At 42.8% G+C, this 23,985-nt stretch overlaps 2 protein-coding genes across 5 annotated transcripts in view; one reads left to right on the top strand and one right to left on the bottom strand.

The window, feature by feature from the left end:
* The first annotated feature begins 692 nt into the window (after positions 1–692).
* Positions 693–10,810, top strand: SERPINF1 (serpin family F member 1). 2 transcript variants are annotated; one of them, XM_039886310.1, is made up of 8 exons: positions 693–843; positions 4,493–4,584; positions 5,883–6,081; positions 6,706–6,861; positions 7,285–7,488; positions 8,605–8,747; positions 9,773–9,983; positions 10,425–10,810. In XM_039886310.1, the coding sequence occupies exons 2-8, from the start codon at positions 4,501–4,503 to the stop codon at positions 10,682–10,684; spliced, it is 1,257 nt and encodes a 418-aa protein (XP_039742244.1). In that variant the 5' UTR covers positions 693–843; positions 4,493–4,500; the 3' UTR covers positions 10,685–10,810. The 2 variants fall into 2 exon arrangements, with proteins under 2 accessions (XP_039742244.1, XP_039742245.1); XM_039886311.1 differs by lacking the exon at positions 693–843 and adding an exon at positions 2,386–2,514.
* Positions 9,111–23,985, bottom strand: part of SMYD4 (SET and MYND domain containing 4) — a 35,162-nt gene continuing 20,287 nt past the window's right edge. Inside the window, exons 6-11 of one of the 3 annotated variants that reach the window (XM_039886297.1) lie at positions 17,228–17,410; positions 16,633–16,796; positions 15,299–15,431; positions 14,369–14,485; positions 14,042–14,165; positions 9,111–9,414 (exon numbers count right to left, since the gene is read on the bottom strand). In XM_039886297.1, coding sequence (XP_039742231.1) covers positions 9,321–9,414; positions 14,042–14,165; positions 14,369–14,485; positions 15,299–15,431; positions 16,633–16,796; positions 17,228–17,410 — 815 coding nt within the window. In that variant the 3' untranslated portion in view covers positions 9,111–9,320. Of the gene's footprint in view, positions 9,415–11,968; positions 12,955–14,041; positions 14,166–14,368; positions 14,486–15,298; positions 15,432–16,632; positions 16,797–17,227; positions 17,411–23,985 lie in introns of those variants that run through there. The other 2 variants (XM_039886296.1, XM_039886298.1) reach the window with 2 other exon arrangements.

The raw sequence follows: 23,985 nt of genomic DNA on the forward strand, positions 1-23,985 counted from the left end.
CTCTTCCTCAGGTTAAATATCCCAAAGTGCTTTCCTTTCCTCCTCTGGCCAGGAAATGTTTTGTTACATTCTCTAATTACTTCTCATGTCAGTATTTAGTTTCACAACTGCATTGCAAGTTCTGAAACATCCTAAGGTGGGCAGGGCCTAGGTGTTCTCCTCTCCAGGTGACCTCGATAGTGCCTAGGTGGGTGCCAGTCACACACTCGGCTCCTCTCAGGACTAATATTTATAGTATGTCTCATTTCTTCCTCTGGTCAGATAATTTTCCCACTGCCCTTTCTGATCGTCAGAAACCATTGAATTTTGGGGCTGAAAAACACATCCCAGGTCCATAACCTTTGTTTTTCAGCCAAGGAAAGGGAGGTGCCATAAGAGTTGTCTTGCCCCAAACCCCAGTTAGTGCCACAGCCAAAGACCAGGAAAAAAACAGAATCCCAGTATCGGGCCAGTGTTTTCTCCACTCCAGCCTGCCTCCAGGCCTTCTCCTGCAAGACTCTTCCTCAGTCCTATCTCCCACCCAGGTTGGCCAGGGTGCCCTCTGGGGGTGGGACCGCAGGCAGCAAGGAAGACCAGGGCCTGAAGGAAGGTCTAGTAGAGGTGTGTGAATGTGTGTGTGCTAGGGGTGCGTGGCAGAAGGGCAACAGTGGGTTAAAGTTAACACCGGACAATGATGCAATCCCAGAATCTGAATTGAGTGCAGGTCGCTTTAAGAAAGGAGTAGCTGTAATCTGAAGCCTGCTGGACGCTGGATTGGGAGGCAGCAGAAAAAGCTCTTGTGCTCGCAGGAGCCCCCTCAGTGTGCAGACCTAGGCTGGGCGTGGAGCTGCAGCGCACCCACAGGTAAAGCAACTGACTATCTGGTCTGTGTGTCAGGGAAAGACAGGAGAGGCTCCCCTGGGCAGGGAAGACTGGAGAGAGGCAGGGTACCCAAGAAGTGAAAAAGAGGAGTGCAAAGGAAAGGAGATGGCAGAACAGTAGCCCCCATAGCTTGTGTACCAGGGCGAATGGATGAGAAAGGGCAAAGAGTTGGGGGTCGGAAGGCTGTGTCCCAATTATCTCCAAACCCCACTGTACCACTAGAAGATGCTGGGAAGACTTGAATGAAGTGGGTGGAAGCAATGGGGGCGGTGGTGGGGAAAAGCAGAGACCTCAGCTGCTGGGTCAGGTCTGAGTAGCACCTCAAAGGGGCTCTGCATCCCTGAGAGTAGGAGGCTGTCAGGGGGCTGTGCTTTCATCGGGGCAGTTGGGGAGGCAGCCGTCCTGCAGCTCAGCTTTGGCTTAGGCTCAGCTCCCTGCTGCTTTTTCACAGTCAACTGGTGCTGATTTCAAAGGTAGCTTTCCAACACCACCAAGCAACTGGCCTGTTGAGCCCTACTTGAGGGCTGGATTAGAGGACAGCTAGGTTCTTTTATTTAGTGCCCACTGTTTTTCGTTGGCCAAATTACCTGCCAGTAAAAGCTGGGAGGTCAGTGGGGTTTTGGCCTCTTGCAAATAGTGACCGCTATTTATCCGAGCCAGTGTTTGAGGTTTGGGGGCTCGGCTGCCAGTACTGGAGAGAATGGCTGGCCACACCCTTTCTGCTCCTTGGGGCAAGCCACAACAAGGAGTGGGTCTGAGCCAGAGAAAAACTACAAGCTTCCCAGAAACCCAATCACTATCTGGCTGAGGGTGGGAGAGAAAGGGGGCCAGGGAGTTCTGTTCCTAGAGTGGCCTTTTGGGAGTTTGGGGAGGTGACACTCATGGGCACACTGGTCCAACGCAATCAGGTTCCAAGACTTCAGAAGGAACTTGCCTGGAGACTAGTGAGGTTACTGTGAGTGGGATGGGCCTGGAGGGGACCCTTCAGAATCTCCCTCCCAGAGCCAAGGGAGAGGGTGGTGCCCTTTCTTGCACTGCCCATGAGGTCCACTGCCATGTGGCTTGAAGGCCGTGTGGTTCTGGGAGGAGGAGGGATGGTGTTTGTCTCATAACGAGGTTTAATCTGAAACACATGTATTGGCTCAAATTTATCCTCCCAGCTTAAAGGCAAGCCCACAAAATCCCAGTTCCTTGTGTCTCTTGATTTGGGCAGTGTGACAGACAGTAAGGCCTGACCTCGGCCCAACAGGAAGGATATCTACCTCCTCCCCGTGCCCTCCCCCACTTGGTAGGACAGGAGTCTGGCTTGGATACTGCCCTTTGGACAGGATGGCATCGTTGTCCCTGTGCCCCTGGCCAGGCAATCGTTGCCTGCTCCAGCCCATGGAATAATCACCTTGGATGAGGCATTGAATTATGCTCAGAGGGGCCCCTCCCCATGCAGACCTTTACTGTCTGCCCTCTCGCTGCTCTTGTAGGAGGCTTTCAATAATCTCTCCACTTCCCTCATCCCCAGGACTTTAGGTGGAGGATTCAAAGAGGTGCCATTAATACTATGTGTCCTGGAGACTGGCTTTGGGTCAGCTGTGGAGCTACGTGCCTTTTCCTGCCAGGGTCCCTCACCTCATCTTCGGTCCTCAGCCCACCCACGTGGTAGGACCTGGGGCTTGAGCTCAAACTCTGTAGGGATTCCTACAGAGACGGTCCCACCTTCAAGGGCGGTGGAATTGTGAACTTGGTTTGCTTAAACACTATGACCAGAATGACCTCCACCTCCTACTGCAACTCCCGGCCCTGGCCAGGGTGACTAGAACTAACAACTTTTCCTCTAGCCTCATTGCCTGTGCATCTCACTAAATTTTCAGTATCTAATAAACCAGTCTCCTGAGGCTCAGGCAAGGAAGGCTCCAGCCAGCTCTGGGTGGGGCTGGCCGGGTGGAGAAAGCGGCTGTAAGCCTGGATGATGTTAAGGTCTCTATCTTGCACTGCAGAAAAAGCTTTGAGACAACGGAAAATTTCTCCCTGGGGGGAAGGGGCAGCCATGTGGAAGAGCAGCTGCCTGAGAACAAGGGGCTCCATGGAGCTCACTCTGAGACACGAGCTCGAGATCAGGGTTTAGAAGGAAAGCCAGGCTAGTTCCCACTGGCAGTCCAACCATAAGCTGAGCAAACTAAGGAAGTGATCCTTTCTTTTGTTCCTTTCATGCTCTACAATCTTGTCTGGTGGATTATTAGGCTTAATTTTAAGGACTTTGGCCAAAAATCACATACCGCACGCCCAACTTTCCTATTTGTTCAGAGAAGTCAGAAAAGTATGTATGTTGTGTGTGTGTGGATGTTTATAGGTCTTATAAAGGATGATGAAAGAGCTTGAGACCCTTGGTGTGTGTGTGTGTGTGTGTGTGCGCACGTGTGTGTGTGTCTTTGATGTGTGTGTGTGTGTGTGTCAGAGGCTGGTAGCAGGAAAAACATATTATAAATTCTTGACTTTGCAGTATGGATGGAGGGAAATCATGGACCAGTTAAAGGTCCTGGTTGCTGAGACACTGTCCCACTTTCTAACCAGAAGGCCTCTTGGAGGATCTTATCTGTGAATATCCCCAGCTCCCTTATTCCCTCTCATCCCCATATCCTGACTCCAGGGCCCAGGGGCCAGACCAGAGCTGGGTCAGAAGATACTGGGGAGGTGAAGGAGCTTGGGTGGTCTTACTAAATGGCAGGGTTGTTTAACCGGAAGGAAAGAAGGCCCTTGGGGTGTAAGAGCTATTTTTGAACTGGTAGGGAGAAGAAGACCTGGCTCTGTAGGTGAGAAGGGGACCCTGGCGTTCCAGTTGTAGTGACATGTTTTGGCTCAGGGACCACTGGAGAGCTCAACTGTCTCTAGCACTGGTGACTGCTATTAAGGCATTATCTAATTTAATCCTCATCACAATAGTTAAGAACTACTTGATTTCCATTTTACAAGAGAAGATATTGTGATTTAGAAAGCTGTTAAGACACAGAATTGAGATTTGAAACCAGGCTGTCTGACCCTAGACCCAGAACTCCTAATCATGAAAGTAAGAGCTCTTAACACAAAGCTGTCTGAGAAGGGAATGAGTCCTTCATGAGGCCACGGGTTCCAGGCCAGAGGAATTCAAGGAGTTTGAGAACTTCTTTGAGATAGCAAGGGCTGGACCGATGCCTCCGTTCTCTGTATTCTGTGATTCTACATGAGACATAGGTTCTGCCCCATTCTGTTACTAGACATTGCCCCAAATCCTATGTAATGAGCTGGTCTGGTGCCTCCAGGGAAAAGCCTTAGTGTGCACTTGTGCTAGATCCTATCTACACAAAGCAGCCCACTGCTGGGTCTTCACTGACTTGGAGCTTTAGGTCTGAAGGTGGGTCTCCTGACACAGACTATGGGGTGAAAGCACAGTTCACAATAGGACTGTGGGCCATGAGGCAGGTGGAAGGGTGGGGAATCGATGAGAGAGAGGGACTATCAAGCTGAGGGTCCACTTCTAGCCTGGGGAGGCTGGAGGGAAGGTGCCTGGTCCTGCCAATCTCCTGTTCCCTTCCCAGGGTGGCCTGGGTGGTGCAAGGTGGTGGGTGAGTGAAGCGGCCTGCCACCTCTCACTTTCTTGCAGGCCCCAGGATGCAGGTCCTCATGCTACTCCTTTGGACTGGAGCCCTCCTCGGGCACGGCAGCTGCCAGAACAACGCTGGCAGCCCAGAGGAGGTTAGTGGAGAGTGGGATGAGGAGGGGGCACGGGGACTTGAGCTAGCCGTCCCTCCTCAGCAGATACCCAGGTTCCAGGTCAGGCTCTGGCCTTTACACCTAGATAGGACCTTGGTTTCTCCATCAGCAAAACAGAGAAAATGTCTTGCCCTGCCTTTCAGAGAATATAGTGAAGACAAAAATAAGATTCAAAAAAAAAGTGAAAAGCACAGCACTCTCACAAACCAGGGTTGTCTTTTCAGTGAAGACCTTTTCTCATTACCTTGCATTATTGTGGGTCTCACTGAATGGGTGGTATTTTTGGATATTTGTTTCGATGTAAGAGCATGGAAAGGCCTCTTTCCTGTGCAGAGGGAGCACAGTGGGGTTGCAAAGGCAGATGCTGAGAAGCCTAATCTGTGACTGTAGAGGTGGAGGAAGTGACTGTCACATGAAGGGCCAGGGCAGCCAGGGCATCTTGGCTAGAGCCCTGGACTTTGTTGTGAGTTCTGAGTTTGAATTCTGGCTCTACCTCTCACCAGCTTTGTGGCCTTATACAAGTCACTTTTACCTGAGTCTGTTTCCTTATCTATAAAATGAGATTTAAAATACCCATTCTTACAGAGCTATTGTGGCCAATCACTTATATTTCATTTACTGAATTCCTATTCTATAGGTGCTGGAGATGGGTGGAAATGTAAAAGACTCAGTTCTTGCCTTCAAGTAACTCAGTCTTTTGATATATTAGTCTTTTGGGTATCAAATACATCAATAAGTATGAAATGAAGTAACTCAAAAGAAAAGAGCTAGCACAGAGCCTGGCACGTGGTGCGTAGTTAATATGTAAGTGGTGGTTGATTCTGAAAAAAAAGGTCAAAAAACAAAAAGCTTCCTTCAGATTAGGGTGACCAGGGAAAGTTTGCAGTGGAGGCGTTGATATCTGATCAGGGCATGACAGACAGGGAAATTAACAGGAGGGTCCAGAAAGAGACCTGGGAGCAGTAAGCAAGCCTGGGCTAGCCTGAGAACAGGGTTTCTTGGAAGAGGAGAAGGCTCCTTGCTTTTTTTTTTTTTTTTCTTAAGTGTGTCACAGGCCTGAAGCTCACAGGTCATTAGTATTTAAACCTGGTCAGATAATCTCTCTTCTAGGCTGCTCCTCCCTAGCAGAGAGCTCCTGCGTGATCAGGGAGCACAACGTCATTCTAACCTTAGGCTAAACCTACCATACCCAGGTTGGGAGCCCGAAAAACAATCCCACTCAAAGCCCCGAGACCAGTCATCCACCACTCATTCCCAGTGGTTCTTGTACACAAACACAGGGCTCCCCGGCCCCTGACACCACAGGGGTGTCAGTGGAGGAGGAGGATCCCTTCTTCAAGGTTCCTGTGAACAAGCTCGCAGCAGCCGTCTCCAACTTTGGCTATGATCTGTACCGCGTGAGATCCAGCATGAGCCCCACTGCCAATGTGCTCTTGTCTCCACTCAGCGTGGCCACTGCCCTCTCTGCCCTCTCGCTGGGTGAGTCCTGCTAAGGCAGAAAGCCCTAGAATCCTAGAGTTGCCATCTGGCCTCTCCACATCTATGGCTCTCTAAGCCCCAGAGACACTTCAACAGAGGTGTGGGGGGGAAGGGGGCCCAAGAGGTACTGAGACTGGCCTGAGTGGGAGGGAGCTGAGCACTGCTGATGCAGGTGTGTGGCTTCAGAACCACTTACTGACATGGTGACTTTGACACTCATTCATTCCTTAAATGAGTTTCTATTATGTGCCAGCCATTCTGCTAGGTTCTGGGGATATGCACATAAGCAGGCATGGTTTTTGCCCTCGCTCAGGTCACAGCTTAGTTCACAGGGGAAATTAATAAACAGGTAACTGCAAAGCAATCTGGTAAATACTGTGATGGGAGAAGAACAGGGATTTGTACCCCTCACTCCCACCCTTCTCTCTCTAGGCCTGATGCTCTTAGCCTACTTTAGGAAAATCTCTATTTCTTCTGTTGCCTTCAAATTCCTTGCTCACCTAGAATGTCTCCAGTATCAAAAGACAAAAAGACTGAGGGTATAATGTCCCTGTCCTATAGTGGGAACTGGCCTGATTTGGGGCCTGATAGTTATAGAGGCCCATATCTTTGTCTCTCTGGCAGGAGCTGAACAGCGGACAGAATCCAGCATTCACCGGGCTCTCTATTATGACCTGATCACCAACCCAGACATCCACGGTACCTACAAGGAACTCCTTGCCTCCATCACAGCCCCCCAGAAGAACTTCAAGAGCGCTTCCCGAATCATCTTTGAGAAGAGTGAGTGTGCTAGTCTGGACTGCCTGAGGAGCGTGGGGCTCTATGCTTCATGGGGCAGTGGTGGGAGCAGGTCTTTCTAAACAGTGGGCCATGTATATCCAGGCCTGGCACTGGTGGGCAGGAAGGGGCCCCATGAGCCCAAAGAGGATCAGAAAGAGGAAGTGGGCTGAGGGAGACAGTGGGAAGGGAGGGTCGGAGGAGGGCAGTAACATGAAGAGAAACAGCAGTGAGCAAAATGTGTAGTTCCCTGTCCAGCGCTGCTGGGGGAAGCTGGCACAAAGTCCTGGCAAGTCATCGGAAGTTGCCAGGCAGAAAGTCAGGGCCTGCTGAGTGGTAAATCAAAACTTAGGCCTGGCATGCTCTCAAAGAGGGGATGCTTGTTTAGCCCTCAGAGTACACTAACCCTGCTCCATTTCTTCCCAGAGCTGCGGATAAAATCCAGCTTTGTCGCACCACTGGAAAAGTCATATGGGATCAGGCCCAGAGTCCTGACCGGGAACTCTCGCTTGGACCTCCAGGAGATTAACAATTGGGTGCAGGCCCAGATGAAAGGGAAAATCGCTAAGTCCACAAAGGAATTGTCCAGTGAAATCAGCATTCTCCTTCTTGGGGTGGCTTACTTCAAGGGTAAGGGATTCTCTACTTCTCTTTTGGGTGGATGGTGAGTGTCAGATAGGGTGAGAAAAGGAGAAGTCAAAGACCTAATTCAATAAGATCTCAGAGGTAAAGCCAGAGGAGGAGCTGAGAAATGCACTTGCCTGAGGGCTATCTGCTGTCATCTAATCCAAGGCAAATGTCTGATAAGTGCCTAAGAAGTATGAGGCTTGTGGAGAGAAGAAAGCACCACCACTCTTGTGCCTGTTTGGGGCCGGGGCCCTGTTAGATTTCTGGCTGGAGTCAGACAAGGGACAAAGCCCAGCTCCACCTTTACTGGCTGTAGAGCCCTGCACAAGCTTCATAGCCTTTCTGGGCCTATTTTCTCATCTCTAACACAAGGACAATACACTTATTTCAGAGGCACCCTTTCTACATCTTCTCCCATCATACAAGCTCAGCACTGTTCCCAGGACATAGCAGGTACTCGATAAACCACTGTTAGTTCTCTAACAACATTCTTCTAGGCTGTGGTGATGTGCCCAAGACTATTCCACGGGTCCAGTGTGAGGCCAATCCCAATCAGATAAGTCTTGGGTAGGGTTTTAGGCAACTTCCCCTTAAAATGCTTTATAACCGCCTATCAGGCAATAGCAAGAACCTAAACTCCCGGAGAAAAGCCCTACTTGAAGCATTGATCTCCAGGAAGTGAAAGAAGCAGTTAAAAACCAGCATGTTAAAAGGTCACTTTAAACTAAGGGAGCTTGGTCATCACCTTGCTGTGTGAGCATTGGCAAGTCACTCCACCTCTCTGGGCTTCAGTGCTTTTTCAGTTATGAGAGGAGTGATGAGATGTCAGGTTCCCTTCCAGCTCTGACTTCCTTTGATTCTGTTTCCCAGATACACCACTACAGAAGCGTTCATGTTAACTTTTCTCCCAGGCATCACAGAATTTGTGTAATCCAGGTGGTCAAATCAATAACATCAAAATATTTCCTTCTGAATTTACCTATTCCCTGATGTGTCAGGGCCTCTGACAATTAAGAGTCCTTCAGCCAGGCAATTTTCAACAATATACTTTGGTCTCACCGGGTCCCAATGCCTTTCTGGTCTCCCGGGGCTCAGGGCACTCCATTTGTTTCATTCCAGGGCAGTGGGTAACAAAATTTGACTCCAGAAAGACTTCCCTCCAGGATTTCCACTTGGATGAGGAGAGGACTGTGAGAGTCCCCATGATGTCAGACCCCACGGCCGTTTTACGCTATGGCTTGGATTCTGATCTCAGCTGCAAGGTCTGTAGGAGAGGGATGAGTCGTGGGTGGGTGGAGAGGACAGACAGTGTGGAAACACCTTTGAGATCTGATAGCTGTCTAAATTTTGCCTGCTGTGTTACTTTAGGCAAGTGAACAGCTTCTCTGAGTCTTTTTTTCTTAAAGGTGGATAGTTGTCCAAACTCACCCTTTCAGGGTTTGTCGTAAGAATTAATAAGGAAATGGGAGATGGGCCTTCCAGATTGGGCACTCAAATGTTGGTGTTTTGTTGTCTTTCTTTCTTTCCTTCTTTCTCTCTCTTTTTTTTTCCTTTGGCGGGGGGAGAACTTTTATTTCTAGAATTCAAAGCCAAACTTGCAAAAACTGTCACAAACTCCAAACTGCTTACATTCTAAAATCTTTTAATTTTAAAAGAAGTCAGTAGTTGTTAACCTTTTTCTTTGGGATTCTGACAAAGCACCTGAAAACACTCAAAAGGAATGCCTTCTAGGCACACACATGCATTTCTGTACACAATTTCAGGGGCTGTTGGGGCCCCTACCACCATTTGTCCCATGGACCTTAGATTAAGAACCTCTGCTCAAAGGATCCATTTTATTGTGGCTTCTGTGTCGTTGTGCCCAACACTCCCATTTCTAGTCCAGGGCTCCATATGTAACAGATGATTAGTAACTGTTGGCAGATAAACCTTGGGAGGAAACAGACCTGGAATTCAATTCTAACTCCTTAGAACCACAGGAAAAAATTCTTTCATCAGATAATTTCAGTCGGTATTATGCCAAGATAAGAAAGGATATCAGTCAACTTTTTTAAGGAACACCAGTAGAGGTCTTGCTTCCAGAAAGCAATATCCTAGAGGGACGACTGTTGAATACATTAGGGGCTGGAGAAAGCAAAGCCAGGGCCCCACCATAAGAGAGAAGGCAGCTGGGGTGTGTGTGTGCGCGTGTGTGTGCGTGCATGTGTGCGCGCATGTGAACCTATACCTAGGCTCCTGGGCCCCAAAAGACTAACCCATGTGGTTTCTTTTTCCTCCGTTGTTATAGATTGCCCAGCTGCCCTTGACCGGCAGCATGAGTGTCATCTTCTTCCTGCCTCTGAAAGTGACCCAGAATTTGACCTTGATAGAAGAGAGCCTCACCTCTGAGTTTATTCATGACATAGACAGAGAACTGAAGACTGTTCAAGCAGTTCTGACTGTCCCTAAGCTGAAGCTGAGTTATGAAGAAGAAGTCACTAAGTCCCTACGGGAGACGAGTATGTCTGCAAGACCCCTTTGCTCTTGGGGTGGGTGGGGTTGAATCTTTGAGCCTTCTACCTTGCTAAGCAGAACTCAAAGGCTCCATGACTTTGTAGGGAGACTATGGATGAGTCTTTAATTCTAATACATAGTGTTGAAAGGGAGGATTGAAATTCCCTTCCTTATCAGACTCATTCCTTAGCCCCATGAGCATACATCCTATAACAGGAACTCAGAACACTGCCTCTCAAGACAGGTTTGTTGACCTGGTTTCTAATATTAACCTCACTTGCTGTGTGCTCTTGAGCAAGTCACTTAACCCTTAACCAGCCCAGAGCCCTACATACCTCACAGCTTACTTACGTCCTTGAATCAGGAATTAAGATTTAGAATTGTATTCTTCCTTGGAGTGTTGGATAAGTCAAGGTTTTAATGGAAATCTCTCTCAACCTCTGCAGAGCTGCAATCCTTGTTCGATTCACCAGACTTTAGCAAGATCACGGGCAAACTTATTAAACTTACTGAAGTGGAACATCGAGCTGGCTTTGAGTGGAATGAGGATGGGGCAGGCACCACCCCCAGCCCAGGGATCCAACCTGCGCGCCTCACCTTCCCCCTGGATTATCACCTTAACCAACCTTTCATCTTTGTACTGAGGGACACAGACACAGGGGCCCTTCTCTTCATAGGCAAAATTCTAGACCCCAGGGGCACTTAATGCTCCAGTTTAATGTTCAAATACCCTAGAAGAAAACCCTAGAGGGACATCAGATTATACATTACATGAAGGCTGCCCCTATAATGTTTCAATGTATACTTTGCAATAAAAGTGCTTTATCCTTAACTTTTGTTACCCTGTTCCTCCTCCTATTCTGAGCTATATTAAATTTAATATGAAGATAAATAAACTTTTAGGAATTTGCTGGTCCTGTACTTATAGCCTGGGTCTATCTAAACTCTGAAAAAAGTTACTATTTATAAGGACTTTTAGTTATCTGCATTGTATAAGGCAGGGACTGATTCTCTGCCCTGGAGTGTTTACACCAGGACCACTAATCCCCCTCGGAGGGCATTTGGTGCCTCCACAATCTTAAATAAACCAGACTTCAGGTTTTAATGAAAGCACAGATATCCCCCTAGTCAAGCTAATGTCACCTGACAACACAGAAGGATAACACATGGACAGATAAGGGAGGTAATTTATAACTTCAGAATATAATTATTTTATAAAGCATTTAAAGAAAGCTCTCAAGTACACATAAAATGAAACTTGACATGTAAAAATTCTAAGCATATTCCTTTTAAGGAAGTATGCCTATTTTACAAAGTACAACAGGACCTTTTTCAGGAACATGAAACACGTCAAGTGTTTGGAACAGAATAACTACAAAATTATCCACAGGACAAAATTTTTCTTCTTGAAAAAGTTAGCTCTACCAAAGAAATCTCACTGGCCACTGCCTTGCCAGAGTGAGTTAGCAGAAAGGAAAACAAATGAGATTCTGCCGGCCCTTCATTCAAATGTTTGAGTACAAACTCTGTTCCAAATACTCAACTTCCTGAAAAGCTTCTGCCAGGAATCTTCAGGGCTATTCATTTCCTGATTATAATGCCGTGGCAACCAATGGGCACTTCTCATGCACAGTCAGGGTCGGCTACCTCTCAAAGCAGTGTGGACCTGGTGTTCTTTTCCACTATCTCATCTCAACCACTTGGCCACCAGGGTTCAGAGCCAGAGCGTCTCCCAGCCTTCTGAACAGAATGAGGCCTAAACTGTTGCTACACATCTAGGTAGAAGAGCACTATAACCCTTACCTCTGTCTCTTAAGTTTGAAACCACAAGCAGTAATGCCCTACCCTCAGCATCTTCTGAAGTTTTTTCCCTCCTTACTTGGTACTTATGCAATCTGTATTTTATTTGCCAGCTTGGGGAGGTCTAGTAGGAAAAAAGTCATCTCTTTTCAGGCTTGCTAATAAACAGAACTCAGACAGGAGGCACATGTGATAATAAAGTCATTGCTATAAGCTTGATTTTATTAGTATTTTGGTCAGTGAGTCTCCCAAGAGTACAGAATGAAAGCCAGATAATAAGGACTGGAAAACTGGCAGAAAACAAATTTAGAGTTGCCATCCAAGGAAAAAATTTCTCGACAATAGAATAGCCCCATATTTATTTTTCTATTCATATTTTATATTCCACCAGTTTTAACAAAGGATTTGAGGAAGCTAGATATCATAAATGAAACTGTGTCTCTAGAGGTAAGGAGCCTCGCTGATCTTGCTTTATAATTATTTTTCAATTACAATACAACTACTAAGAGTTTAAGCTCCCATTGGAGTGGTACACAACATTTCATTACTACTAGAAACCATAGGAATGTTCCAGGGAAACAGACTATCATCATTTAGTGAGGTGGCGTCTAGCCAAAACCCCAGGCTAACATCCAGATGCCTGCAGATGAGCTAAAATTCCTTTTAAAGGGCCTACGCTCTCCAGATACTAGTTTTAAGTCTTTTCTGGGAACTGGGAGTTTTTACTAGAGGACAGTTAACTATTTCAAGAAACATTCATCAAAATAATAGGTGAACATATCTCCAACTGCAATGTTTTCCAAGTCCTCCCCACCCCTCATATACTAGGCATGTGACTGTCAGGCAAGTCCTGTATTTCCTGGTGACAGCTCAACTGCAACAGAATCCCTCTAATTCATCTTCTACTGGCTCCTTTCTTGTGGATCAAAGTCTCCTTGGGACCCTACACTGAAGGCCCCACAGGGATGGGTGGCAAGTCCAATAAACAGGATTTCATCTTTTGTAGCTCCTGGATCTCGTCATTCCAAGGGCCATAGTGCACCAACAGAACCTTTTCTGCCTTTTGTATTGTTTTCAGAGCTTCAGGTATTGCAAACCTGAACCAAAGGAGATGAGGGGAGTGAATTCACTCATTCAGTCAAGCAAACCTTAACTGAGTGAGGGCCTACTCACACCCTGTGAAAAATATAAAGTAGAACATTTTTGTCTTCAAGGATCTTACAGTCTAGAAGGGCAAATAAGAGAACTTTCACAAATACAATGCAAGGCAGAGTTTGAGAACCAAGTTATGAAAAAAAGTATAGTTTCCAGGATCCTGAGAAATAGGAAAATCTCAAAGCATTACTCATATATTTACCCCAAGGTTTACTCAGGAGTTTTCATCTTAGGGTAACCAAGTCAACCCCTGATCTAACCTCTTTGTCTCCTTCTCTGATCAAATGGACTGTCTCTATGTCTCAGGTACCAGGTCCACCCATCATTCATAATTATAGGATCAAGCTTCAAACACTTTCTCATACCAATATACACTAATGGCAGCTTTTTCAAGGCTGGAGGTATTCCATCCAGAAATACTGAAATTAGGGCCTCCCAATGATTTCAGCTGCAAAAGTGGATGAGGCATCAACTCATTACTTTTAACCTCTCCTTTTAACCTTCCATTTTACCTTTAAAGCATGGTTCTTTCCTTTTAACCCTTAAAGCAGGGTTTCTCAACCTTGACACCATTGACCTTTGGGGCTGGACAATTCCTAGCTGTAGGGGCTGTCCTGTGCATTGTAGGATGTTTAGCAGCAACTCTGGTCTCACTCTGAGTCATGATAATCAAAAATGTTGCCAGACATTGCCAAGTGCCCACTGGGGGGCAAAATTACTCTTGGTTGAAAGCAACTGCTTTAAAAGGAACAGGACTAGGGAGAAGGGAGAGTCCCTGGAGCTGAGGGTGCTGAGAATGAGAGTGCCAAGGGAGGTGTAACCAAGGAGGACTGAGAAGAACTGCTATGATGTGGGTGGTGGGGATGCTTGGCAGTTCTCCCTGGGAAACTCCCTTCAGAGCTAAGAGCTTTACTCATATCCCTCAGGAGGAAATTCTAAAGCTTCAAGTTTGTCAGCAAAACAGAAGGAAAGGATCTTAATGGGGAAATAAAGAAGTTTCAACATGCTTGAAAGCACCATAGAAAAAAAGTAATATACAGAAGAGCCTAATAAAAGATAGAACAGTATGTAGCCTGGTGAAGTGCTAGGAAACAAGAGAAAGACTTACCCATTGAAAAAGATTTGGGCCAGTTTGAAGAGCTCATGGCCCATTTCAACACTGGATGGCCCATGGCGAACCTCAACCACGTGGAGGCTCTTCTGGAGATGGGCAGCTGACTTTTGCCAGTCCCCTGTAAAGAAAGAAAAATCTTGTTCCAGAAAAGAACCGCAATCAACTGTGGCTGAACATTTTCTCGGTGAAGAAAGCTAAATGGAAGGGAGAGTTGCTTCAGTTGAAAGACTATGAGATAACCAACCAGATGAGGCCAGGGTCATAACCATCACACAAGGCAAAATTGTTCCCCAGAGCCAAAAATGAAGACACATGCCATACCTAAAGCAGCATAGGCCTGGGCCAGGTCATCCTCAATTTCTCCCACCACACTGTGTTCCGCTGGCAGGAAGCTCTCAGCATCATACCCGCACCCCAACAACAGCTGAATGGCTTGCTCTATCAATTCAAAGGAAAGTGGCCTCATTATAGACCCAAACCCAGCCCTAGAAATGAGAACACAGCTCTTAAATTCTATATTAGTCAGGCTGAATGTGGAAACTTCACTTTGTCTCCTTGGGTTGTGACCAACCCACAATGTTTGTTCCAATAAAGCTTTTGTGCCCTTATGTTTTCTCTTTCAATACAAAGAGGTGCTGGGTGAGGGCTCCCCACGTTTACTGAGTTTCTACTTGCGGTCATTATTTCCCTTGACTTGGAAAGTTAAGCTAAAGGTCAACTTTCATAAAGTAGGGTAAATAAATTCCCATGACATCAAGCTCTAAGGCAGACTTTTCAAGGGTGACAAGGGATTCTAAAACTCCTTCTCTGAAAAAAGCAGGATACTTTTATCCATTGGGCACAGGCCCCACTGCTCTCTAGAAGACAGATGAGGCTCTAATGAGGGCAGAACAATCTCTCTAGGAAATTAGGTCATTTGGCCTCGGAATTAAAATAAATGACACTGAATTTCTTGATATCCACAAAGATCATGGATCTCAAGGATAACACTTTAGTTATATGGGATACTCTAACTTAGCTATCTGATGCATGAAAACTATGGCTTAAATCATCTCCCCTGGTTTCAAGGACACCACAGAAATTGAGCTGGTTAGGGTTTGGTCTCCTTGGCCTACACAGCCATCTTGTGGCTGTCATGGGGATAATTAAATTTAATTCTTAAGTCAATTCTTAGTATCCTTGAGTCCAAGGTGATATCTGAATGAATAAAAGAGAAGGGGCTGGAGGACCAAAGCAAGGAGCCAGTCTCACCTAGTTTACCATTTTTGAGAAGCTTCTGGGCCATCTTAATCTGCTGCTGAAGATCCTGTAACTGAGAGACTAGGTGATCCCTGCTCACTGCTTCTGTACAAGATGTGTTGCCACAGCTCAGCACGTCATCTCCCTGTGGAAGTCAGTTTTATCTTTATTTCTATACCAGAGTCAGTTAGCAATACTGACATATGCTTATGTCATAAGGTCACTCCATAGCTTCTAACCTTATAAGGGGAAAGAGACTCCTGTGATAATATAACCTGACCAAAGCCTGATTGAATCTGGTTTGACAGCAGCAATTCTAATGAAAGCAGCAACCAATTTCCCCGAGATTTAATTTTTACAACCAAAATTAAACTGGTACAGTTCACGATTTTTTCCAGCTCTATATCCCTTCTTGCATCTCTCTTTGGGGCCAGGACTTTGACAGACACATTTCTAGTGGTTCTGAAAAAGCCATAAGAAAACTAATAGGAAAAGATGCTAGGTGAGGCCTCCCCCCATTTAACTTTGGGTTTGTAACTTTAGCTTTCCAACAAACCAGCTCTACATTCCACTTACAGTTCCCCTAAGAATACTGTATTCCCTGGCAGAAGAGAAAATCACTGAGATAGATATTTGCTGTTTATTAAATGCCAGTATCTATGCCCTCATTTGCCAATAGCAACCTGATTTCTCCTGAGGATCCTCTCCCACCCTCCCATAGTCAAGTGCTGGTAGCTGAGGGGGTGAACATGTGGCTCAGATCTGGCCTATTCCTCTGGCCCAAATGGCTGGAAGAAAACTATTTGCTTTCGTTTTCCTCTAGCCACAAGTATCTGGTCATTGAAATTCAAGAACAGTTTTGCGCAGACCGCTGTTAGACCAGAGCATGTTTTTGGCCATCTTGCCACAAGAGGGAAGTCTGTCTGAGAATGGGGCTAACAGAGAAAATGGAGCTGAGGGAGGTAGAGAGAAAAGTTGGGTCTTGGTGATATTATGAGCCTTTGCATCAAATTGTAACTGAAGTACTCCTATCTTAGGACCTTTTAGTGATTTACTTGAGCAAATAAATTCCCAGTCTTCCCCCCCTCCCTTTAGCCAGTTTACGTGGGAATTTCTGTTATTTGCTCTTGCAAATCTTTCTCTTGAAAAATTATTAAGTCCAACCTTTCTCTGTGGTTCCTGCAGAGAGTAAATCAATGAGTGAGGAAGGTGGGATGAAAGGAAAGAGAGAGTACAGCTATCAACACCTATAAGCCCAGATGGCTTCTTCCTAAAGATTTATGGCCTTTGCCTGGATAACTGAACTCCAGGAGAAATCAGGAAGAGAAGGGAGAAGAGAGATTCACCTGCATGAGTGTTCTGCAACGGTTACAACAGAATGCTTCCCACTTGGACCCTGTAGTGGTTCTGTGCTTCTCATTTTGACAAGCTGGACAACTGCAGTCAAAGAAATACTGAGATCTCAGCTTCTGTTGCCTTTCAGCAGCACCCATCCTGCTCTCGTGAGGCCCTGCAGTGAGATCACACTTGGCCAATATTTAAAGCAAGAGAGAGTCAAGCATTACTTTAAAAAATTCAGCTTAGGAGAGGGTCTGGTCAGTTATTCATCATGTTACAGGTACCCTTCACTCAAACATTTGTGGAACTAGATATAGAAATAAACTTCCAAGTTGTAGGAACAGGCAGAAAAAGAAGCTGAAAAGTTGTTCCTAACTCATTTTCAGAATACAAAGTTTGTGGGAATTAAGCAGTGGCATACATGATAGTTTAGACAACAGGGCCCAGTAAGAAGGCTTTTTTTCCCTCCTAAGTGTGCACTGCCTCTTCTAAGAAACAAACACTGGACAGGTGAAGGCACCTGCCCAGTTGTTTGCTCTTTCTAATTCACCCTGTCCTTTTCTGCTGGACAAGAGAAGGCAGTAGCGAGGAAGGATGGCTCACCATAGCAGTGGAGAATCTCTTGCCCTTTTCCAATTTGCACTGATGCCCGAACGGTGGCGACAGTGCTAATGAAGGACACGCTGGTGTTGGGGCTGCAGGAATGGTTCAGAAGGCTGACAACAGGGAAGATGCCTGTGGCAAGGCGAACCTGCTTGCTGTTGGTAATGATGTTCTCTTTAGATTCTGAAAATGCAAGAAGAAAAAGGAAAAATGTGTCAGGACATTAGTCCTGGTCTCACCATCCATTTCTCAGGAGATGAGCTGGGCAATTGGGCCTGCAGCCCATCTGAGTCACAGCCCCACAGCCGGATCCATTATAAATCAGATGGAACATGACTCACAACAAACTCTGGTCCCCAGGAAGCAAAGCAAATGAACACACAAAAAGTCCACCAGAATCCTAGAACCTAACAATTGTGTCTCAATACCACAAAAAAACAAAGATTAAAATTTATAAAAAATAATAAAAAAGGAATTATCAGTAGAGAGCTTTCTAGGCAGACAGTTTCATAACGTTCTTAAGGACACAGAAACCAGAGTATCTGCTGAGGTTATTTTCCAAAGATTTTTATAGTTTAAGTTCTTTTGTTTAACTGGTCTTCGGTTGGTTAACAGAACAAGTAATCTAATTACTACTCCAAACTAAACAGGATTATATATTTAACAAAATCAATAGTTCTTGTGCTTACCTGCTCGTTCTGTCCTTTGTCTCGACTTTATGGAAAATCAGTAAGCAGTATTTCTTATTGAAAAAAACCTCAACTCTGGACTAGCTTTATTTAAGATAGTCTCATGTCCTAAACAATCTCTTATTTGAAACACAATTAACCAGCAATTTATCTATGTGATTGAATATTAGGAAGGAAGGAAAAAAAAGCCTTCTAAGCAGCGAGGCTATTTTTGCACCACAGCTCATTCACTTATCTTCACATGTGAGTTCTTTTACTCTTTTGCAGGCCTACTTGCTCTTATTTTAGCCACAGTTCTAACTGGCTTGGTTATTCAGTGTCTCAGCCCACAACAGTCCAGAAACCGAATAAGAAATAGGTGATAGGCTGGAGAAGGAGGCAAAAAACTTATACAAGAATAACAACAGCCTTAGAATAAACAAAAATACTGCACTACTCAAATTTTACTACAACTACAACATTTCACTTAACCAGAGGTTCCTAAGACTGATAGTATATCTGCATGGGTTTTTGTAATAGCTATACATATCTCAGCAACATGCACAACAGAGATAAGCTGGAGCATCCAGAAAGGCTTAAATTGTGTTCAGTGGCCTTGGTTATATGAGGAAATTGTATTTCCAGCAAAACTGGATAAATATGAAAGATATTGGTACTTAAAAGGAAACTTTCAGTTTTCTGGAAAACTGAAAAAGCATCAGATAATTGTGGTATCGCTGTAGATGCAAAGAATCTCAATACACTAATTTCTAAAGAAATAATGTAGTCTCGGTACAAAGATAATGAATAGAGAAAATATCATGAACTATCATGTGAAAATGTTCTAGAAAGGAAAACATGAAATATATGAATAATATTGTCTCTCTGAAGACCATTCTATTATCTGTTGCTATGGAGGACAAGAATAAAATATATAAAATTCACAGAGAATCCAAATGACTCAATTTTAGTCAACAATTCTACAAATTGTATTGAAATCTTTCATCAGAGCTTCTCCTAAGTGCTTAACAGATTTTAGTTTCCTCCCCCTCTTTGTCTAATGTCTCCCTTCTGGTATACGTGCTAATGAGCAGTGAAAATGCTAAAAGGTAGGCAGCAGGAAGGAGCAGTACAGGGCACGAACAGTTTGTGGTCTGAATAATCAGGCTCCGCATAATTAAAAGTTGACTTGCATTCCCAACTACTGATAACTGGCAATTTATATTAGAACAGCTGCTAAGATTTTCCCAGAAAAAATCATCACAATACAGTGAGTAATGTCAGCTTCGTGAATTATTTATAGGTTATCTTCTAACAGAAGTAGGCCTAGGAACTGAATGGGGTATATCAGAGTTAAGTCTTTAATTATTTCTAAAAAATTAAGTATTGATTTAAAAAAAATATTCAATATTTTGCATTAGTCATCTATTAGTAGAGATAATAGAAAGTGAGAGTATGTATGTATGCACCTTATCAATCAAATTTAATGTGACATTTTATGCATAAAAAAGAGGGAACAGTTTTTTGTTTTTACCAAAAGTGTACTTTGCCAATATCCCAAGTGCATTTAAAATGGGATTCAAGTAAAGAAAAAAGGATTTATTCACAATACTTCCAGAATATATCTATTCTGGTAGATATTTTACAAAACAAGAAATCTGTGTGTATATCAAATGATCAAAGACCCAAACTGAAGGTAGATGTCTTGGTTGTTGAAGAGTGAAAGCAAAGGGTAGTGAATTGATCTGAACCTACACAGAACCTCACTAAGCCTTGTTATGACATGAATCCAGATACATCATGTGCATTCCCACTGAGATAGAACCACACAAACTAAGGTCTAGAATATTATCAGTGGCTAATTCTGTCCCTTAAGTACCAAAGACAGATTTCTGAGGAACTTTGATTAAATAGGATTTTTTCAAAGATAATAACATACATTTTTACGAGTTTTTGTCAAAGTCTATCCTAGTTAACACTTTAATCCTTCTTCTGTGCTACTAATGAAACAGCTGCTAATGAAATTCAATGAGAATACTAAATTAGGAGTTGTTGGAACCCCAAAGAAATATTAAAAAGGGATATGACAAGATTAGAAATATGAGCAGACTAAAACAAAATTAGATTAAAATAAAAAATGAAAGTGAACATTGCTGGCGGGCGTGTAACTGGTAGAACTTTCCTGGAGGGAAATTTTGCAATATGGATCAAGTGCCTTAAAAATATTCATATAAAAAATGTTTGAATCGTTTGAATTATTTTTATTATTTAAAAAAACAAATTAAAATTCCAAAAGGAACGCATAATAGTCAGAAAAAATTTTAAACTGAAAATTATAGAGAAAATAATAGTCAAGTACAAGCCTATCATCCAGGTATATCATATTGGTACATTTTCCTGCAGTCTTCTTTCTAGCCTACCTATGGAAATTTTGACATAATTGGCAATATGGAGCACAGAGTGATTTGTAAGTTACTTCTTTTCAGTTAATGTACCTTGGCCATTTCCTTACATCCTAACTTAAAATGCATATAATAATAAAAACAACCACCAAACCAACAAAGCAATGTTGCAATTCTGATAGGCAAAAATGGTTATCTTGTTTCAATTACTAGAGAAAGGTTAGACCAGACCACCTTCATTATTTCTGTTAAAATGCTTGCTTATGTACATTTTTAATAGCTTTACTAAGATATAATTTATCTACCATAAGATCACCTATTTTAAGTGTACTAATTCAATGGATTTTTTTGAAATTTATATAACTTGTGCAATCATTATCATAATCCAGTTTTAGAACATTTTCATCACTATGGATATTTTGAAAAGATTTTAAGAGTTGTATAGATGCTAGCAACATTCTCTCATTTTGTCATTCGAATTTTAATTTTTGATTATGAGTTTCTGGAGATGGAGAGAGTTAAAACAGCAACTATTTCATTCACTTACAATGCTGTGCGCCAGCAACTGCCTGAGCTCAGCTGAACGTTTTCCTGCTGGTTTTGCCTGAGATCACTCTTATGATTGCGTTCATTTGGCACATGGTTTTTTATCCTCAAGGAGGTTAGCCCGGCTTGTTCAGATGCCCACATTATCATTTTAAGATGACAATGGAAGCTGCAAGGTCTCATACAGCTAAGATTCAGAAATCACATAAGGTCACTTACACTGCATTCCATTGGTCAAAGTAAGTTGCAGGGCTAGCCCAGATTCAAGGGTAGGGGAAAGAGTACCCCACCTCTTCATGGGAGAAAAAGCAATGTCAAGTTGCAAAGGGACAAACATATAGGATGGGAGAAATCGTTGGGGTCATTTTTGTAACTAATCTTCCCCAGAAGCCTGGAGGTTCATCCAGTCCTCTCTTTTATCTTTATGAGAATACTGAGACACTCAGACATTAAGCGACCTGACCAAGTTCATACTGAGAGTTAGTGGTACATCCGGAATGGCAACTCAGTCCAATGTTTTAATTTCTTCAAGCATCTTTCACCTGTATTCTCTATATTCTTTACTGATTATAGTGTTTTGAAATTTGGTATTCAGGTTAAATGTAGCTATCTTTTAATTTCCTAAATTTGGTATTATATACTCTAGAAAGCTTCTCTCACCCTAAGACTATATAAATGTTCACTCATCTTTTTCTAGATATTTTGTGGCTTAATTTAAAAATATTTAAATAAGAATCTAATACTTTTGAGGGCTATCATATCAGTACCATACTGTTTTTAATTATTGTAATTCATAGCTGATATGAAATCTGATAGTACCAAGCCCCTTCAATACTCTTTAAAACAAAATGGCTATTCTCATCCCCTTTTTCAGGATGAACTTTAGAATCATCGTCAAATTCCAAGAAAAATCTAATTGTGATTCTGTCTGAAACTGCATTAGACTGACTAGGTTAATGTGGGGAAACTGCCATTTTTATAGTTTTCAGTCTTTCCATCTAAGAACATGGCACGTCTCCACATTTATCCAAGCCTTCTTTCATATCCCTCCAAATTAAAATACTCTTGCACTTCTGGGAAAAAAACCCTACTTGGTCATATTATTATTCCTTTAATAAACTGCTGGGTGTGATATGGCAGGGATTTACTCAGGGTTTATATATCTATAGTTACAAATGAGATTGGTCTATAGCTTTTATTCTTGGCTTTGCAAAATGAATGGAAGAGAGTACTAGGTTCCCCCATGCCTTGGCACAGTTTATATTGCATAAAATGGATCTGCCTTTGAAAGATTTTTTTCTTTTCTTCTTTATTTTTTAAAAACGTGGCTAAATATGCTCCTTAAAAGTTTGAAAGAACAAGCATGGAAAAGAGTAGATCTGGCTTGTTTTTCTGGAAATATTTTGGTAATTTAAAACATTTCTTCTACAATTACTAGATTTTTGAAGTTATTTTCTCCTTCTGGAAAAATTTAGGCAATCTACATTTTTCTGTAAAGTTGTTTACTTAATATTTTCAAATTCAATAGTTTAAAATTATATTGTTTTCTAAAAAGTTAAAAATGAATTTATATGATTGGCTCTATCTCCTTCATTGTTCTTAATTTTGTGGAGTTTTTTCCCCTAGATTTCTTTTTCTTTTTTTTCTTTTTTTTTTTAATTTAAAAGATTACGGTTTATTTATTTTTATCATGGTGACATTAGTTAACGAAATACAGTAAGTTTTTTATTTTTGTAAAAGAAATTCTCTGCACTGAAATATATCAAACTTAGCTCTCAGAAACATAGAGATGGTACAGTAAATACAGTAAATACTGTGCCAAGGCATGGGGGAACCTAGAACTCTCTTCCATTCATTTTGCAAAGCCAGGAGTACAATTGAACAGTAAGGCATATATATACTGCATTGTGTATTCACCGCCCATAGATTTCTTTCTGTCACCACATATCTGAACCTTTTTACTTCATCTACCTTCCCCACCTCCCTCCCCGCCTACCTTTTGGTAACTACTAGTCTATTGTCCATGTCCATGAGTCTCTGTTTGTCCTGCTTGTTTGTTGCTTTTAAGTTTATATCCCACGCATAAGTGGTATCATGTGGTTTTCAACTTTTTCTGTCTGGCTTATTTCGCTTAGCATGATTATCTCAAAGTCTATCCATTTTGTCTCAAACAGTAGTATTTCATCTCTTCTTATGGCTGAGTAATAAAATATTCCATTGTATATATGTATCACAGCTTCTTTATCTAATTATCTATTTTAGGACACTTCGGTTGCTTCCCTAGATTTTTTCTTTAGATTTGCCAAATTTTTGTATTTAGCAGACTATAAACTCTAAACTGTAGCCTGTGGACCAGATCCAGACTGCTGCCTGTTTTTGTACAGATGTGATCTAAGAATGGTTCTTACATTTTCAAGTGGCTGGAAAAAATGAAAATAATTCTTATGACGTGATAAATTATAAGAAATTCAAATTTCAATGTCCATAATAAAGTTCTATTGGAACCCCGCCATCCTCATTTGTTTGTGTATTATCTATGGTTGCTTTCACACTACAGTAGCAATTGAGTAGTTGCAAAAGAGATTATATGGCCTGCAAAGCCCAACATATTTACTATCTGGCCCTTTACAGAAAAAATTTGCCATTCCTGGTCTATAGGACACAAGTTTTGATAGTTATATCTACAGAATTGCCTCATTTATTATGTTATCTTTGTTTCTAGATTCTTATTTTTAATAGAGTTTGATCAAAGTCAGAGTGGTATATTAAAGTTTTCCACAATAATGGAGTTTTTGCCAGTTTTTTCTTGTATACTAAATCATTTTTGTTTTGTAGACACAATCTCTATGTTTCTGAGAGCTAAGTTTGATATATTTCAGTGCAGAGAATTTCTTTTACAAAAATAAAAAGCCTTCTTTATTTTATTAGATATCTTACCTTGGGTTCTACTGTTTCATATTCAAGGGGGGCACCCTTCAGAGTTTGCCACTCCAAAATGTGATTTTGGGATACTGACGATTTTAAGCTGCTTTTTTATTTTATTTCATTTTATTTCTTTTAGGTGAGGCAACCTTTGGTTGACCTCACAGATTGCAAGGACCTTGTCAGCTTACAATCCCTTATTTTTTTTTTATTTTTTATT

This window comes from Pteropus medius, unplaced genomic scaffold, assembly GCF_902729225.1.
Source record: "Pteropus medius unplaced genomic scaffold, Ma_sr-lr_union100, whole genome shotgun sequence".
Classification (NCBI taxonomy): Eukaryota; Metazoa; Chordata; class Mammalia; order Chiroptera; family Pteropodidae; genus Pteropus; species Pteropus medius.